This window comes from Cornus florida, unplaced genomic scaffold (assembly GCF_030987335.1).
Source record: "Cornus florida cultivar Cherokee Brave unplaced genomic scaffold, ASM3098733v1 CherokeeBrave_3.0.0_Hap2_Chr11, whole genome shotgun sequence".
NCBI classification, from domain to species: domain Eukaryota; kingdom Viridiplantae; phylum Streptophyta; class Magnoliopsida; order Cornales; family Cornaceae; genus Cornus; species Cornus florida.
In genome coordinates, this window is record NW_026775581.1 from 119,015,874 (window position 1) to 119,034,541 (window position 18,668).

Genomic DNA, 18,668 nt, shown 5'->3' on the forward strand with positions numbered 1-18,668 from the left:
TAGGTGAATCCTTGGAGTGAAAAGAATGAACAATGATCTTTCTGGATCATATGCAAACATCTAGAAAAGATCATTGGAAGATCTCAATTGTAAAGTATGATGGACTTGGTCATCCTGCTAGTAGTGTATGTACACGGGTTTTGGGTTTGACACAATCTGTCATGTTGGATATCACCACATTTAATTTAATGGTAATTTGTTTGATTATCCATTTTTTACACTTTAAAGGAGATGGGATTGTAGTTTTGTGTAGGTTGGTTTTTGGCAGCACATACGTGGTGATTCGGTTGTGCCTGCCTTCGAGTTCTCTTTACTAGATCTTTATGCTCGCCCGCCCACGCGGGGGGCGGGGGGTGTGGGGTAGTATACTGGTAATCGCCCGCCCACGCGGGGGGGATTAGCCACTTTATTTTCCCCACTTTGGTAATTAGGATTTCACCTAAGAAATACAAGGAGGAGGCAGACAAAAGCCAACATAAAAACCCAGTACTCATCAGAGGTTGACGTCTTTGAGGAAAAGCCTGGTTGATTTAAGCACCAGATGGAAAGCTAGACACAGTCATCTTGGGACAGAACAGAGACATTTGTTAATGGTTTCATTAATTTGGACTCGTATCACATTATTAAGCAATTTAAAGTGAGATTATAAGCAGATGTCCAACACCATTGTATTTGAATTTGAAACTTGTTCATTGGACTTTTTAATCTCACTTTAAAAAGTCCAATGAACAAGTTTCAAATTCAAATACAATGGTGTTGGACATCTGCTTATAATCTCACTTTAAATTGCCAAAGCGGCGGAATGGTTACTTACATGCTAATTGCATGTGCTTACATATACATATCTGAGACAAAAGCTATTATTATGTAATATTCTAGTTGGTTCAAGCTCTTTTGTTACTTGATTTCTGCATGGAATTCTTCAATCGTCATCTTGGTGCTGAAAAAATAACTAGATTTTGGTGACAAGGCCATTGGTGTTATACATCTAGTTTAGTCTCTTAAATTTTTAATTTTTAGTTTTCATGTAGACCCAATACAGAATTGATGCAAGTTGAAATGGTTTAGTTAAGATCATTTGCATACGGTGTGCAATTTGTCATGGCTGCTTTTTCAATCATGATAGATGGATGTGCCGTTCCAATTTGGTCCCATTCCATCCCGTGACTTCACATATGTAATTCTTTCTGTTCTCAATCTGGTATTATTGGAACTGTCGGTGCCTTGAATTTACATGGTGAGCTTTCTATTAACACTACCCTCATTCTGCAATGTGATTTTACCCAATAGACACACCCCAGCTGGTCCACAAAATGTGTATTCACAATTTTTTCGCCAGATATTTTTTATTCATTTTACTTAAGTTGAGCAACTGGTTTCTGGAGTAGTTTACTCTCAACTACCAGTGAGTGATGTTTATGGTGAACTGACGATTTATAGTACTGCAGATTTTGATATTGGCAGGTCAATTTCTCCTCATTTGATTGTGTTTAATTCTCTGGCGGTGGTTACGACTACCCTCTTAATTTTTTGTATAGACAGGTGCATTTATTTTATGTCATTCTTTTTCCCTCTCTTTTCCAGCTTGATAAATCTGATTTATGTTCTTTTGTTACATATCTGCCCCTTGTACCAATCATATTTAGGAGGCCCGTGTCTTGTGATTTTGGATTGAGGATTAGCAAAAGCACTTGGAGACTTGATAATAGTGTCTTCAAATTAACATAAAACCTCTTTTAGAAGCAGCCTCTCCAATATGTTCTTTTATTAATTGTAACTTTGACTATGGAGGTGACATAAGGATGTTGGTTGCAAGTGGTAACTTCTCTAATTAAATTTATGGAAATTTGGCACAGTACATACATAATAATACTAGCATGCAAAATTTTATAATTGATGCAGTATGAATCCTCCAAAATGGGAGCTGCAATTGGGAAATTGAAGGCAACAAATGGATATCCTTAGGTTTGATTTTCTTCTGATCTTTCTAAAATGAAAATATTGCCTTTATCATCCCTTCCTATCCTCAAACTATCATCAACATATCTATCAACACACTAAATCAAGGAAAACAATTACTACAACACTTTCTGTAGCATTTGAATATTGAAGATAATAGAATGAATGAATGAATATCAAGATACCAAAAAGGATACGTGATCTCCAGCCACCCCTCTGGATTGAAGATGCTCAGCAGAATGTCATAGTTTTTCCGAAAAACATTCATCAACTATCGGTTTTCCAAAAGAAACATGGAAGAATTTCAGCAGCTTATAAAGAGCAGTAAAACACACCTCGTTCATTGTGTGTGTGTGTGTGTGTGTTTTTGAATATTGCATACCTGGTCGGGAGTGATGGTTGAGTTGTTGTAAGTGATATCGACTCGCTGTGTAGGATATGAAACAAAAAAAAAAAAAAATTACAATTACAATTAGTACCTTGAAAAAACATGAATGTGAGAAGGAGAAAAGAGTTGTTGACCCTTAACTGATTTAGATGCAATCTTGAAGGTGGCCTCAATTTTCAGCTGTCCATTCAACAAATTCAGTCCCCTTATATTGAACTTTATCACATTTACTGCTTTACCCTCCATTTTCCCATCACATAATGTTGCAAATTAGTCAAACAGAAACAAATATGGGGTATAAATAAAAAACTCCAAAATAATAAAATTTGTATCATAACACTTCGTGAAATTCACCTCCATGCCTCAAGAAGAAGAGACAAACCGAAAAGGCAACAAGGTAAATAATTTAATAAAAAATGAACTTTGTGCAAAATAATGACAAATGTTAGAGATTGTTATTATCATCATGATGATTCCTTCTCATACAATCACGATGATTCCAATATAAAATCATGCCAATAAAAAGTGAAATAACTAAAGAAAAAGAAAATTAAAAAAAGTGAATTGAGAATTATTTATACCTCAGCAACATCAATTGTCTGGAAAAAATCTCCCAAAGTGATGAAATCTCGCAATCCAAGCTTTGTTCTTTTGGATCCCAAAATGGTAATTGTACTGTAAACAAGCTTCCAACATCCACCCACCTTTCCAATTATTGAATGGAAAATAAATATTCAATCTTCTGTAACTACTAATCTTAAATTCAATTCCACAAATCGCATTAACTCAATTTATAGAGCATTGTTTCACCTTGTCTAGATATAAAGTAGGTTCTGGAATTTGATTTTGAGACTCCAGTAGCTTGACCAGACCTTCAATCTCAGATTTCTTTGCAGATGGGACTCCAAAAATGCCTCTATTAATCCCTTTGATAGTTCAAAATACCACCCATCTTAGTATTTATGCCAAAAATTGGTGGGGAAAAAAAAAATTTATAAAATGCAAAGCTGAAACTCTTGAAGTTATTGTGTGTACCTTTGAGTCCCTCATAAATGTCTGTTTTGATTTGGGTTGGTGTTCTAAGAACCGGTGATTCACTTCCAACAAGACCAGAGCTTTGTTCTGCCACTTTGATGGGTCTGAACCCAGATATGTAATCTCCAAATCTTGGCTTCTTTGGATGAGTGGCTGAGAGTGTTCTCATCGTCATCTTGGTGATACTGGGTGTTGGTGGGACCAGTTGGGAAACTGGGATTGGATGTTGGATAAGCTTTGTAGCCATGATTGGATCACTAGTTTAAAAGGGTCTGATCTTGTTGAGCTATGGGTGTTGGGAAGATGAAGCTCAAAGTCATGGCCTAGAGAGGTGGGTTCACTTCTGTCTGCCAGTAAGTTTAAGTTTGCATTGTAACTTGGGTACTCGTGTCACAGTGTGTGTATTGTTTACTATTATTGTGATCACGTGGTCATTACTCGTTACTGCAATAGTTTAAAGTCTCCGTGACATGAGGTGGGAGTTTCTGCTTGTTCTAGCAGATAATATACATATATATATATCCCAGCCTCCCAAGATAGGTTTCAAATACATGTGGTGGAGACTCGAGAGTTATTTTGTCAACCTAGCCACTCGAGTGTTGAGTTAAAATAGGCTTAATACCATTATTCATATAAATAGAAGAATTTATTTATGTTTTTTTTTTTTTTGACAATTGTAAGAATCAATGTTCAACCCTTTTCCCTTGTAGATTTCATTGTCACCGTTTTCTTTTTTACTTTTTCCTTTTTTAGCGTAGAAAAGTAAGAAACAAAGTGGGACAAAGAACGTTCAGAGGGAAATGAGCGAGTAGGGCCAAACATTTCACTGGACATTATACACTGTAAAGCCGATATAGCAATCTAGTAGGCAACAACATTAAATTGACTAGGAATCCTGGAAAGAGAACAGCCCGTTGCATTGCTCTTGAAGAATCCAAATATCCTCCACCACAGTGCGAGCAGCTTCATCAGAATGATTGACTGAGAATCACCCTCGACATCTACAGATTCACCGTGCTCAACACATTGGGCACGATGAATCTTTGGACACAACACAGTGGCCAATCTAACCGGTCTACCTAGATAGTCCCTCAGAATAAGACCTCCATAGAGATGGATTGAAAGAAGTCGTCAACATTTGGTTTCAGGCTACCCACATAAGGAGCTTCCCACTTACATACCCTATTTGGAGATGGAGGAGGAGAGAGACGTTTCTCTTTCACCAAAATATCCTGAAACTCATCAAAAATGGCCGCTGTTCTGTGGATGATATCTACCACCTCCCTTGGCAGACTTAATGGGGTGTGGGTTGGGGGGAAAACAAAAAATAAAACTATGAAAGATTGAGGTTGTGAGCTCGGCTGTGGCCAGAAAAACATTTACAATTGACCATTTAACTCTGCATCCTCGTATAGGAAGGAAAAACGAAAAAAGGAAAAGTACGTCACAATGAAAGAAAACTTCTGCACTAAGATCTGCTAACCCTCAATTTTGCTTTGCTTATTTCACCAAAACCGCTTGACGGCTTTTTCCATAAATTTGAATGCATAAAAGAACACTAGAAGCATAGCAAACAATTTTTAATGACTAATTAGCCACAGGTAAGATGGAACGGAACAAATAATCAAAACCCAACTATTCACCAAATGCAGGAAATCGCAAACTTTGAAAATCCCATGTGATAGCAACAGCATGTTGAATTGCCATGCAGAAAAAACACATACAGAATCTGGCCTTTATATTGCCTCAAGACCCTGGGAAAGCAGACTACTAGATACAGCCTGCATCACAATGTCAACAGGCGTATCAAAGGAGTGTTCATCAATGGATTGGATGAATTGCAGTGAGTATTATGGAGAAATATCTTAGGCAATATAAAACCACTTTGAAGACAAAGATGAGAAGCCAAACTGGCCTCAGCATTATTCACATGGAAAAGATTATATTGTTATAAGCTTAGTGACCACGTAAGCTATCAAGATTACATATGTCAATAAACGCTTTCCAGCACAGGAGTATTGTATCAAGAATGATTGTATTGTGATGGTAAATCTTGTCTTAACTACTGGTATTATTATAAACATCTTTCAAGAAGCAGATTGAGATTTTTCAGACTCTTGCTGCTTTTTCCACTGCTCGGGGGTCAGAGCTTTCTTTATAGAAAGAGCATGGATGTTTTTCATTTCTTCAGTCAATGCAGTGTTCACCAATCGATGCCTCTCCAACAACCTCTTCCCTTCAAATTGTTCTGATACAATCTCAATCACAAAACTAGCACCACATCTGATAAAAAAAATAAAATAATAATCATTTTACGAAAAGAAGAATACCAGAGTATGTTTGTTAATTGAAGAGTGAATCTTTTACCAAGTGGGAACTTACCCTCCCGATGTATCAACTACTTCCTGGAACACAAAAAAGAAAAGAAAAAGAAAAGATCAATTCACAAAGAAAGGGAGTGAAAGGTATTTGCATTTACTAAGGGTGACAAGAAAAATGTTAAGGATGAATACAGAAGCGAGTTTAAGGGGATACTAAACTTTAAAAGGTTAAAAATATGAACTTTGCTGTCATATTTAGTGCACTTAGCCCCATAGTTACCTTCATTTGTTTGTCTATGGTAAGAAAGAGACAGGAGGAGGTTTGAATCAAGGGATGACATGCAAGGCTATACTGTCTCCAACATGAAAACTAAAAATAATATTATGAAAAGACCCTTACAGAACAAAAAATACTAATGGCGGAGGATCTATGCTCTACCTTTATAGATTTCAATTTCTCAAAACAAAACGAAAATGAGAATACAATGCAAGAATTGTAGGTTCTAGATAATACTTCGCTTGAAATTTAGATAATGCCAAAAACATGGTCTAACAAGCATGAAGAAGTGAGTTCAAGTATGAGAGCAGTCACTTTTTTTGCAAAACAATACCAGAAGTTCGTTTGTTTTCATTTTTCCATTCCTAGCATCCCACATGGGCAGTAACTGATCTTTTATCTTCTCTTGAAATATCTAAGACCAATACAGTCCTCCAAGAAATAGGTTTCATGCAAGCTATTAAACTGCCACATGGTAGTTTTTACAAACTGAAAAGACCTCAAAGCATAGATATGCAATTGTTCTGATCAATTGAAAATATAGTAATCACTGGATGCTTCATATTAAATCCTACGTATATCCAGGTTTTTTAAGAGAAGTAATTCCATTGCATAGAATAAGACAATGAGCCAGGACCACCCCTCTAGACTATGTAGTTGTTTGACAAAGAAAATCAAATAAAAAATGACTCGGTATGGAAGAGCTATATGTAAAGAAACAAGAGCATCCTAGCAATTTTATAAATTGGCAACCCATAATGCTTGAGATCGGTGTTGCCCTTCTGGCATCCATAAACCTTAAGTTTTAAATTTAAAGCTAGGACCCTTCCAAGTAGTTTTTTGCTACAACCAGAAATAAGGGAAACCCCCTTGAACCTCAATCAAGAGTGCAATTCATACTTTTTAGAAGTTGTCAGACCAGATCTCAAGCTAGTGTTCCTAAGATCATCACCTTAAGTAAGAGAAAAAAGTGTGCCTCTAATCATGATGGATAACTATCTGATTTGAATGATAAATTATGAAGAATTTCTTGGCATCTATTCAGGAGCAAGTTACAGAAATAAGTGAACTAGGAATCCAAAAACTTATTTCTGAACAAGAAATTGAACAAGAAAACTGATTCAGAAATTTTAGCCCTTGATGCTACTCATGGAAAAATCCATAAAGAAATATCACTACTGGGAAAGTATGTACCTATATTTTGATTTTACTGCTTCCTAATTGCATAGAAAATTAAGCTAGTACCATCCACTAGTTAACTTTGTCAACAATTCTCAAATAGGGAATCATGTTATAGTCAACAGATTTCATCTAACCCAAACAAATTAATGATCTAGATAGGATCAACAGGAATGTCTTGAGGAACCAAATACCAATTGCTTTGTATTATATATAAAAAAATCATAGTAATTTTGAAAAATAAAAAATAGAAAGAATTTATAAAATGTAAATATGATCATAAGAACATTTAACTACTTAAGAAAAAAGAAGAAATGAAACAATAAAGTGACTTATAAACTAAGCATAATTTCTTATAAGGATATAATAAGTAACTAAACTAAACAGAAAATTTCAATTACAATAAACTTCATAAACACAATAAAATAGGAAATAAATTTGAGTAAAGAAAACAGGAAATGCATTCCCCTTGGTACATATATAAAAACATAGAAATCGTTCGAGTAAAAAAAAAAAAATATATGGCATCACTAGCATGTTTCTAATAACTACACATGAGAGGAGGCTGTAAATGTTACCTAGAATGCAAGACAAAAGTATATTGCAATTATGATAAGAGACAAGTAGATGCAATATTCTTCTGGACAAGTTGATGGAATATTCTTACCCTGAATCTCAATATGACATGGTTAGAATAACTGCATAACTATATAAAAATGCAACATAATGGATTTTGGACAGCATGAAATATTTTCTTCCCTTTTCCTTTATAAGGGATTGTTAGCATAAATTCAATCCTTAAGAAATAATCCCAACACTGAAAAGAAGAAGATTTAGAAAAAGGAGGAGAGGATAGATTGGAAAAAACAACCTTGCCTCTTATCCTCAAATCTTCTTACCATTGTAGTATCATGGAAAATTACAACTCTATGAGCAAAAGGGCCACCAACAATAAAACATCACGATCATGAATAATGACAATTAAAGTCCTAGTATACCACTCTATAACAATTCTTACAATAAAATCAAGGAGTTAGTGGCTCACATGATTAAAAAAAAAACAAAAAAAAAGAACTCTAATAACCACTCCACTGCTTAACCATGCACACATAATAAACCCATCAAGAAATTATAATCTTGTGAATGTTCAGTTGAAAGTTGATTTAAATTTATTATCTTCCACTATCCACCCTTCTATTTTCACTTAAATATTATTCTGATATATCAATGATAGAGTTTCCCATGTTCAACATCCTTAAATACCAAAACTCTAGGTGTGACTGTGTTGCCAGAGTAGTAAAGAGTCAGGCATTAAGTGCCCCTAAGCCTATGGTCCTATGTTCGAATCCCCTTACCCCTAATCCCACTGACTCCTAACTCTCTAACCATTGCCAGGTTAAAAATAAATAAACTCCCATAATCCTTGCACACATAACCAACCCATCAAGAAAATTGTCCATGATGTTAAACTGCTTGTGAATTTCAATTCATCCATAATCCCTAATATACAGCTTTGACTATTGCAAATTGGATTTTGTGTGCTTCGCTTAATGGTTAACCCTAATATTCAGCTCATCAGTTCCACGAATCAGTCAGAGAAAAATTATTAACCATTAGGAATTTACTCGTATTTGACATCAATTTTACCCAAACATTCAACCTATAGACCTTAATGTTTTAGTTGCTCTGAGTTTGATGGTGTTCTGATGATGGACAAACTCAAAATAGAGAGTAAGAGTGCAATGAAACAAAAAGAAAAAATTTAATAATAAAAATATAGTATAACTTACGAGATAAGAGGGATTCAGCTTTGATGTCAGTGAAGTTTCAACCTCCGCCTTCGTCAACCCCATCTTTTCCTCTCTCTCTCAAACACTCTCTCTCTTTCTCTTTCTCTTTCTCTTTCTCTATATATTCTAACTCTTTCTCTATATATTCTAATGCAGTCCTAGCCCACCAACCATTAATACAGCTTGGAGATTCTGTTTGGGCTCCTCTGCAATAATGGTAGGCGGCCCAATCCTATCCGAGTGAGGAAAGTACAATTACCTTTTTGGTGCATGTGATCACTTATTATTTCGAAAACTTTCACTATAAAAATCATCATTTTAAATTTATAAAAATCAGCATTTTGTCAACCACATTAGATTTTCTTGTTTTCTTATGTGATTATTCATTGGTTGTAGTTGAATTTTCACAACTATATGGGACCAAATTTTTTAAAATAATGATAGGGCAACCGATTATTAATTTCAAAATTTTCACAAAATCTGATGTGAATTGACCGTGTAAATTCTTTCCATTCTTTAACCATCCTAATGGTACATGTTGCATGCCAAAACTGAATGGGAAATAAATTGCTTGGAAATATAAGTAGAAGGAAGGTGTTTTATGTTCTTATCATAACCACCTATATATATATATATACACTCACATAAAATTATATTTATGAAAGTTTTCCATCTCCATGCGACTGGGACAATCTTGAAATTCTAATTTGATTCACTTTCTCTCTATTTCAGTTTTCTATTTTAATTTGTGCAATCTTAATTTTGAATTAGCAATTTACAATTTGACTCCTGAAATCTCGTTGTGAATAATCTTTTCAGAGAGAAATATGGGTCAATTTTTAGAGAGATAAAAAGTAATTTCACAGAGATGGAGAAAAAAAAAATTTAGACCCAAATCTTAGAGGGAGAGAAAGTGAAGAGAAATCAAAGAAAGATGTTAATTTTTAAAGAGAGAAGACAAGAGTTTCAGAGAGACGGAGAAGAGAGAATTTTAGAGAATTTCAGATAGTAGAAAGAGAAAGTGAAGAGAATTTCAAATGATAGAGGTAGAAAGTGAATGAAAATTTCAGACCTAAATCTTAGAAAGAAAATGAAGAGAATGACAAATAGAGAGAGATTGGTAAACTTTTAGAGAGAAAAAGTTAATGAGAATTTTAGAGAGAGCAATAATGATTTATACTAGAGACATTAGTGAATCTTAGGGAGAGAAAACGAAGGGTATAAAATGAAAATACTATTTAATATTGAGAGTATACTTGTCTTTATATTTGTTGAACAATTATTATTATATTTTTGGAAAGCTGCATAAGCAATTGACAAAAAATAAATAAATAAATAAATAAATCAGATTCTATACTTATACAGGGGATAAATCATGAATTTTTCTATAGCTACTCAATTTTTTAAGTGCAGCATGTTAATTGGGTGGCATACCAAATTACAATGACTTCGGTTGGTGGTATGCTGTGATCACCCGATATATTTTTTTTCTAAGTAGAGTCCAATAAGAATTTTTGTCAACTTATAAAAATAATTGGACCTTTTTTCTAAGTACTTATCTTAGGCACTAATACCTTCATCAAGTTGGTTGTATAGTTAGTAAAATCAAGTTGTTGTAATTGAATTTTAAGTTGTAATCAAAAATAATTTTTTTTAAATTTTTTTAATAAGTGATGTTCTTGCCACTTAAATTTCTTTCTTAGTTACAAGTCACGCTTATCATTCTTAATGATATTTAAATTTCGTTATTAAACACACTTAATTTGTTTAATCTGTTCAAAATTAAGCACTCTCGGAGGAATATTTTTGGTAACCAATAATTTTAGGAGGAAGAGGGTAAGAGTGTTTTTTTGGTAGCTTACTTTTGCATAAGTTGAGAACATGTGAGAGTAGTTCCCTATACACTAACAGGCTGGGCTTGACCTACCCTCCAGTTGGGTGTTTCGGCCTCTCAAAGCCCAACCACTTAGGCCTCTTAAAGGATCTGACTACGGGCTTTAAAATGGGCTCTTTGATTTTACTTTAAATGAACTTCCTTTGTTGTGCATTCAGTAATCGTATTAACCCCTTATAATTTTCTCTAATCATATAATTAAACTGTATTAACAGCACCACATTCAAAAAAATGCATTACAGCTAGCATGTTTGTTAGTTGGTCAATCATTTACAAAAACGAATGTGATACTGATTAAATCACTAGTGGTTGAAAACGTAAGAATATCACATGAAAAAAAAAATCCCATAACATAAAACTTGTTTGGTCAAACATTAAAATTATTGAAATCGGCTGCTCCATGATGATTTAGTGCTGAGAATCTGACTAAATTATTTCTCATTTGCGTAGCAATCTTACATTTCATTACTTGCAACCAAAAACATGAAGAAAAGGAAAATAGTGTGGTAGTAAAGATGAAAATGATATTTTCAAGCCAAATGAATCTCTTTATGGAAGAAAGGTATATAAGATATTTAGAAACGAGGAGGAGTGGGAGGTAAAGAATAAAAAAGTCCATAAAAATGGCTGGTCAAAATCACTTGTAGTCCCACTGTAGTTGTGTGTGGAACACTAGGAATCACTTTCGTGTATGGTCCGTTTTCATGGAATTAATTTGAGATGTTAACAAGCAGTACTATTTTGAATTGAAGATTCAACAACAATGTAAAAAGGTGAGGGTAAAAACAATGTAAAAAATATTTTATTTTTTATTTAATAATGTTAATGTATATTATAATATTAGATTTCAAAAGACATTGTGTCATATTACTTTGTTGGTTGATTTATCGATTACTATAATACCATATTATTTTCCAATATATTTAAAGTGATTCGAAACTGAATTGAATCAGTCTTTTACTATTTAATTTCATGTGCCGACGATCTCAATTCCAGTTTTAATTTTTAAAGAACGGTTACCTGAATCTATAAAATATTCCTTAAAAAATTACACTTCAAAATAAATGCGTGTCCCATGCGTGTTTGTATAAGAATTACACAAGTGTTATTTCTTCCATGGAGTGCATTGAATTTTCCATTAAAATACACACAATTGGGCAGAGTATACTGGAGAAGATTCTGAGTTGGAGACAGCGAGATATTAACCCATGTGGTTGAAGTTGAAATGTAATTTAATTAGTTGCAATAGCACACTTGCTCTCTTGTGGTTCATAGTCCGTGAAAATGACACCTTCACATTCACATTACGTAAACCAATTCCTCAAAGTCTTTATCTATTATTTATTAATAACTCTGTGATTAAGGGCTTAGCCAGCCAAACATCTTTGACTTCTGCATAAATATCCAAGGCCTACCAAAGTTAAAATAATTTTTGACCTTCTTCTTTTTTTTTTTTTTTTTTTTTTTTTGGAGTTTGTTGATGGTAGATTTTGAAATTTAAAAAGTCTTCTCGAGGATTCACCTCTCGACCTGAGATTGAGAGACTGAGCATGATAGAGATGACGGTGATTAATTGAAGGAAAAAAAAAAATCACATTTTATTAAATAAAATAACGTGATATATTATTACATGTAAGGGTCAATTTGTAACACAATAATAAATATATAAAGGTAATATTAATAAGAGTAATGATACTCACACCGAACACTTGTAGTAAATTATTTAATCGAATAATTTTTACTTGTCTATTTATACCAAATACAACTAGGTTCCTAAATTATTTAATCGAATAATTTTTACTTGCCTATTTATACTAAATACAACTAGGCTCCACTTCCTTATTTGTTGTACAATTAACAAATTAAAAGAGTATGTCTAGCAACTCATCGCAACTATTCGATGCAAAAATCATTTTCCTATCAATAAACACAAAAATGAAATATCCAAAGAGAGAACTGGAAGGAGGAGGAGAAACTGGTTGGCTAGTCAGTGTATTAGTGGAGGTAGGGATGTGTATGTATGTCATAGGGATCTTATTTATAGGCCTCATATATCTCGGATATTACTCAGTTATCCCTGTCATACGTTATTGCTATATGAGTAGTCGCGATGTCCCTAAGGCTCTAAGAAGTCACTTACTCTCATCGAATCTGCTAGATATATTTTTCTTTACATTAAATGTGTTTTGTCTATATATAACCAGCGGTAGCCACGTTAATTATGATTTTGTCCGAGCATTAAATGTGATGCTAAGTTTCTCCATCACAGCGTACATCCACCATCTCACTAACCAGACTCGTTTGTAGAGTAAGTACTAGTTTCTCATCCACCATTCCAATATCCTTTTAAGTATCCCAAAAGGGTTTGTCAAGGTATCGAGAAGGCCCAACCCTTATCTCAATTTGCTTGAACGTAAATTTTTTGCTATCCGGTATTCTTTAGCGACCTTGCCAACGTCGTGATTCAATGGCCAGATTTGGTGATTTTGAGTAACCTGGTGTGACACCAAGGTTTGATAACTCGAGGGCGATGCCTTTTTGAGTTTTAAGTTACCTGTTTTAGTGCTAGAGTTTGGTGATCTCGAAGGCAATGCCTTTCGAGTGATTCGATGGTCAGATTTGTTGAGTTTGGGTGACGTGGTGTGGCACCAGGGTTTGACAACTCAAGGGCAATGCCTTTCGAGTTTTAAGTGACCTAATGTAGCGCTAGTGTTTGGTAATTTCGAGGGCGAAACCTTTTGAGTTTTGAGTGACCTGGTGGTTTGACAACTTGAAATCGATGCCTATCAAGTTTTTTGTGACCTAGTGTAGTACAGTGTTTTTGGTAACCCCATGAAGATTCATTTTATTTACAGCAAGTTCTTTGTTTGACTTTTCAATGAGCTCATTGTTTGAATTTTCAATGTGCCACGTATGTGTGCCAATGTTTTTTCACTTGGCCACATAGGCTAGTAATTAATCACACATATACTACAAGTACTCACACACGCTTTGTCTATACTCTAGCCCGAACCACTCTCTTCTTCTTTAAGAATGAGTAAAAACACTTTGTTAATCAATGTGTTGGTGTAGTAGTCTTGATTATCTCAATGCCCATAATTATAATACCATACAACTACAAAAATACCCAATGGTATGCATATAAAAATCATTTTGATCATTAGTGAGACAATGAGCACCCACCATTAATGACTTTTATGTTTTTCTATTTGCCTTCTCTTTCTTGCGTGAATTTTAACTTGGTGTGTAGGTAAAGTGGGTAGATTAGTCAAATGAGAATTGAGTTTGCCCATTAACTTTGCAGTAGTTTTGACCATACTTATTTTCATTTCAAACTTAGCTCTTATATCATTTTGGAGTATATATCAAATTTAATTTCTCTTTCATTTTTGTTCTTTAATTATAAAATAAGCATGCATTTACACACTATTGTTTCAAAATTTTAAACCTTAATTTCATTCACCCATCAAAAATCTATCTTGTCCACTAGACAATACTTTATAGAGATCAGTACAATTTCAACTCTCTTCTAAAATTAGGATCATCCGGTGCATAAGAGAAAATTCAAAACTTAACATCACATATTACAAAAGAAAAAGACACCAACAAACTATAAATTTTGAATTTATAGTCAAGTTTAGCTCAATTATTTGAAGAACTGACCCATAAATACAAACTACTATTGAATAGACTTCTTCTATTGAAATCATTTTCCTAAATGGCCCACCATCCAAAATATCAAGGTTGCTGTAAAATCAAGGAGGAAATATTTTATAAATTTTTTTTTTTTTTCTGGCAGAAGTGATATTTAATAATTTGGGTAATATAAATCATAGGCAAAGCTTGTGGAAAAACAGAAAAAATGTTCAAAAGCCAAATGTGGGCTGCGTGGGACGGCTTCTAACAAAATATTTCTCCATTGCACACAAAATTACAAAAAACCACTTGTTTATATGTCATGCCCTCGCAAGTCATATCTTACACCTGTTTGGCAATCCTTCAATGACTAATCTCACCATCTTTTAATCTTTCTTACCCTTTTTGACCCTTTACTTTTTCAAAATTTTCAGACCAGTCCCTCATTTTCAACTTGTTGAACTGTCAAAGCTTTATTGGGCTCAAAAAGCAAAGTCAAAGAGGAGAGACAAAAAAAAATACTTTTACCTAACCAAACAAATCCTTACATGTCATCTGAACCCATCAATCTTGACCCTACATGATCACAACTCTTTATCTTTATCTTCCCCTTAAAAGAAACCCTAATTCACATCTTTTTTTGTTACTTAAGCCAATTAAAAAACAAGTGGTGAGAAAGCAAGAAAGAAAAGCCCAAACTCAAACCCATCAAATTTACCACAGCCCAATCAAACAATCGTCAAATTCACCCAATCTTTTGTTCAATTTTGCAGCTGTAATTACCAAAGTGAACTGATGCTGGGGGCTACAGAACTGTTGGGAAATTCTCCTTCTGGTTCCGGTGGCGGCACCGCTTCTGCCGCCGTCGTGAATCTGAAAAACGAGGTGGGTAGTGGTGGTGGGTCAGTTTCAGGTGGTTTTGGAGATGAAGAGAGAGGGAGAGAGGAAGAGGGTGACCGGAATTTCGCCGGTAACCGGTGGCCTCGTGAAGAAACGCTTGCTCTCTTGAAGATAAGGTCTGATATGGACGTTGCGTTTCGGGACTCAGCTGTCAAAGCTCCTCTCTGGGACGAGGTTTCTCGGTAAGGATTTCGATTCATTTCCTCTCATTTCTTGTTTAGTTTTGGTTAACTGCTGGTTATAGAGAGAGAGAGAGTGAAAGTTTCCGTTTTTGTCCATCTACACATGTTTCTATATATATATATATATATATATATATATATCTGTGTCACCTGAAAGAATTACAGAAATTTTAGGATTCGGAAGATGAATTCATTTGTTTCTTACTCCAAATTGAGTTTCACCTGTATGATCAAATTTCCCAGAAGAAAAAATCACTTCGTTTTATTAATATTCCATGAATTTAATTATTTTTTTCCCACCCCTTTTCATCTTTCAAATTACTTTTACTTACAAGTCTCAACTTTGTTCTCATTTCTTCATGAGATCAGAGTTTATGGTTGTAATTTGTACTGTGCGTGTTTAAATATATATATAGATATCTATATATTGCATTTATGGTAATTTTGAAGTTGGAAAAGGACTGCAAATGGAGTTTTTGGGAACTGTTGTTATCAGGAAATTAGCTGAGCTTGGATACCATCGAAGCGCCAAGAAATGCAAAGAGAAGTTCGAGAACATCTATAAGTACCACAAGAGAACCAAAGAAGGCCGATCTGGTAGACAAAATGGCAAAAGTTACCGTTTTTTCGAGCAATTAGAGCTTTTCGATAATCAATCCTCACTTCCATCGCCTTCAGAGAACAAAATTGTATCTTCTATGACGGAGACAACAATGGAAATGGCCGCGATGGTGAGTACTAGGATGGAAATGTTAAAACCCATGAATGTTTCTCAAGGTATAGCAACTTGTTCTATCCAAACCCCCAACCTAGAATTCATGTCCACCTCCACATCCACAACCTCTTCCTCGGGGAAAGAATCCCAAGGCACGGGTAAAAGAAAGAGAAAAATGGCGGATTACTTCGAGAGACTAATGAAGTCAGTATTGGAGAAGCAAGAGGATTTGCAAAACAAGTTCATTGAAGCATTAGAAAAATGTGAAAATGATCGGATAGCGAGAGAAGAAGCGTGGAAGATGCAAGAATTGGCTCGAATGAAGAGAGAACAGGAGATGCTAGCCCATGGAAGAGCTGTTGCCGCGGCAAAGGATGCTGCCCTAGTTGCATTATTGAAGAAGATCTCAGAGCAAGATAGCCCGGTGCAATTGCCCCCCGAAAACCCCACTCCAATATCGGAGAAACTTGTTGAAAGACAAGAGAACAATGTAGGGGAAAACTCTTTTCAGGCGAGCCCCTCTCGGTGGCCTAAGGCGGAAGTTGAGGCTTTGATTAGGCTTAGGACCAATCTTGACTTGCAATATCAAGACAATGGACCTAAAGGGCCTCTTTGGGAGGAGATTTCATCAGCCATGAAGAAGATTGGTTATGACCGAAGCGCGAAGAGGTGTAAAGAGAAATGGGAGAATATAAACAAGTACTTCAAGAGGGTAAGAGAAAGCAATAAGAAAAGGCCTGAAGATTCAAAAACATGTCCTTATTTTCACATGCTTGAGTCTCTCTATGAGCAGAAGTCCAAGAGGGTTGATAATTCAGATAGCTCAGGTTATAACTTGAAGCCTGAAGACATATTATTGCAAATGATGGGCCATCAAGAACCGCAGCAACAGCAACAACAACGCGATGAATCGATCACAGAAGATGGTGGTAGCGAAAATGTTGATCAGAATCAAGAAGATGATGAAGATGGAGATGACGACGACGACAATGGAGATGATTACCAAATTGTTGCTAATAATCCTTCTTCAGGGACAACTATGGAGTGAGGAGAAGACAAGATGGAGAAGCCTTTTCTATAAAGCTAAAGTAGTGTGCCTCACTTTGGAAGGTGGGTCAGATTCAGTGGTTGGCACTTGAAGATGTGGGTCAGAACCGTTGGGTTTGGAGTAAAGGTTGAATCGCTAATTTTGATATATGAATGCATTCTCTGGGATATGGCCAGTGGCATCTTTCTGCTTATATATATGTTCATCCATCATTTATTGAGTAAATTTAGAGAGAGAAAGAATAATGTGGTTGGTGTGTGATGTAATATACGATCTTTTGCCTTTTTGACAGTTCATACCATACCATACATCCCCATGTGTGTAAAAGTTGAAATTGGTTGGCTGTGTTTGTTTGTATCAATAAAAGGGTAAGCATCTTCAGTAATTATGATACAATGAATGGTTTGCATATTAATTGCTGATTATATTATACCTGCAGCCTACAAGATAACCACCTACCTTTGATTGTAGTATATGACTTTCAATTGACTTTTATGGGTTATAGTATTCAATTACTCCTTTTTTTTCCTTATTTTATTTTATTTTTTTTGGTTCATTTCCTGATATTCAATTACTCCATGAAGAATTGATTTTGGGGAATTCTACCCCATGATTGATTGACTTGCTGCTCTTCCCTTTCTCATCATAAAGTCTCAATTCAAAGGAAGTGGAGCACCAAAATATATACTATTTTTTTTTTTTTTTCTTTTTTTGGACAAAAAATTCACACTCCCACACGTTTCATGGAGACTTGAATTATCAACCTTTCGATCTATGAAGACTTAAAACTCTCAATATTTTATTTGAAAGGTGAGAAAGTACCATTAAGTTACATAGTTATAGGTCACCAGTAATTTTAGCACAGATACAGAACTCAAAACCCACCCTATAAAGACTTGAACCCTCAATCTTTTATTTAAAAAGTGAGGAAGTACTATTAGGCTACACAACAATCGATTGTCAAAATACATAATTTTAACACAGAATCCAGCGCCTATTTTGTGTGTTGCGAATTCCTGCAGCCCTGTTTTGAGGTCCGTGTGTACGTATCGTTAACTTGATGCATGACACTATGCGCAGGACCCCTTGAACTAGGAGGGGATCCTCTCCTGGTCCCAATTCAAACTGGTCATACAAAACGGACGCTGCCCCCGTTTCACTCATAACTCAAGTTGCTGTGACCGACCTATGCACGTTGAATCATTTCCATACTTAATTATTGATTTAAAGGGGAAGTGCACTAATCAATCATGTTGATGGTGTCTTAATCCGTAATTTGTCGGCTCTTTTTGTTTAATCAAGTGGATTTGATACTGAAAGCTTCGATCAGCAATTGGGCTTTAT

The 18,668-nt window shown here is 35.0% G+C and overlaps 3 protein-coding genes across 4 annotated transcripts; 1 reads left to right on the plus strand and 2 right to left on the minus strand.

The window, feature by feature from the left end:
* Window positions 1-1,788: 1,788 nt before the first annotated feature.
* On the minus strand, window positions 1,789-3,872 carry LOC132287096 (fibrillin-5, chloroplastic). Of its 2 annotated transcripts, none has more exons than XM_059789598.1 (7): window positions 3,383-3,872; window positions 3,158-3,273; window positions 2,929-3,033; window positions 2,489-2,587; window positions 2,342-2,386; window positions 2,157-2,230; window positions 1,789-2,046 (listed from the first exon to the last, which is right to left on the minus strand). In XM_059789598.1, the coding sequence occupies exons 1-7, from the start codon at window positions 3,627-3,629 to the stop codon at window positions 1,962-1,964; spliced, it is 771 nt and encodes a 256-aa protein (XP_059645581.1). In that variant the 5' UTR covers window positions 3,630-3,872; the 3' UTR covers window positions 1,789-1,961. The 2 variants fall into 2 exon arrangements, with proteins under 2 accessions (XP_059645581.1, XP_059645580.1); XM_059789597.1 differs by having other exon boundaries at window positions 2,929-3,051; window positions 3,383-3,870.
* Window positions 3,873-5,247: 1,375 nt separating this feature from the next.
* Window positions 5,248-9,110, minus strand: LOC132287097 (protein BOLA2-like). Its single transcript, XM_059789599.1, has 3 exons — window positions 8,950-9,110; window positions 5,765-5,787; window positions 5,248-5,665 (listed from the first exon to the last, which is right to left on the minus strand). The coding sequence occupies exons 1-3, from the start codon at window positions 9,010-9,012 to the stop codon at window positions 5,470-5,472; spliced, it is 282 nt and encodes a 93-aa protein (XP_059645582.1). The 5' UTR covers window positions 9,013-9,110; the 3' UTR covers window positions 5,248-5,469.
* Window positions 9,111-15,109: 5,999 nt separating this feature from the next.
* Window positions 15,110-17,709, plus strand: LOC132282772 (trihelix transcription factor DF1-like). The gene is made up of 2 exons (XM_059784560.1): window positions 15,110-15,561; window positions 16,058-17,709. Exons 1-2 carry the CDS (start codon window positions 15,275-15,277, stop codon window positions 17,322-17,324), a joined length of 1,554 nt encoding a protein of 517 aa, XP_059640543.1. The 5' UTR covers window positions 15,110-15,274; the 3' UTR covers window positions 17,325-17,709.
* Window positions 17,710-18,668: the final 959 nt, after the last annotated feature.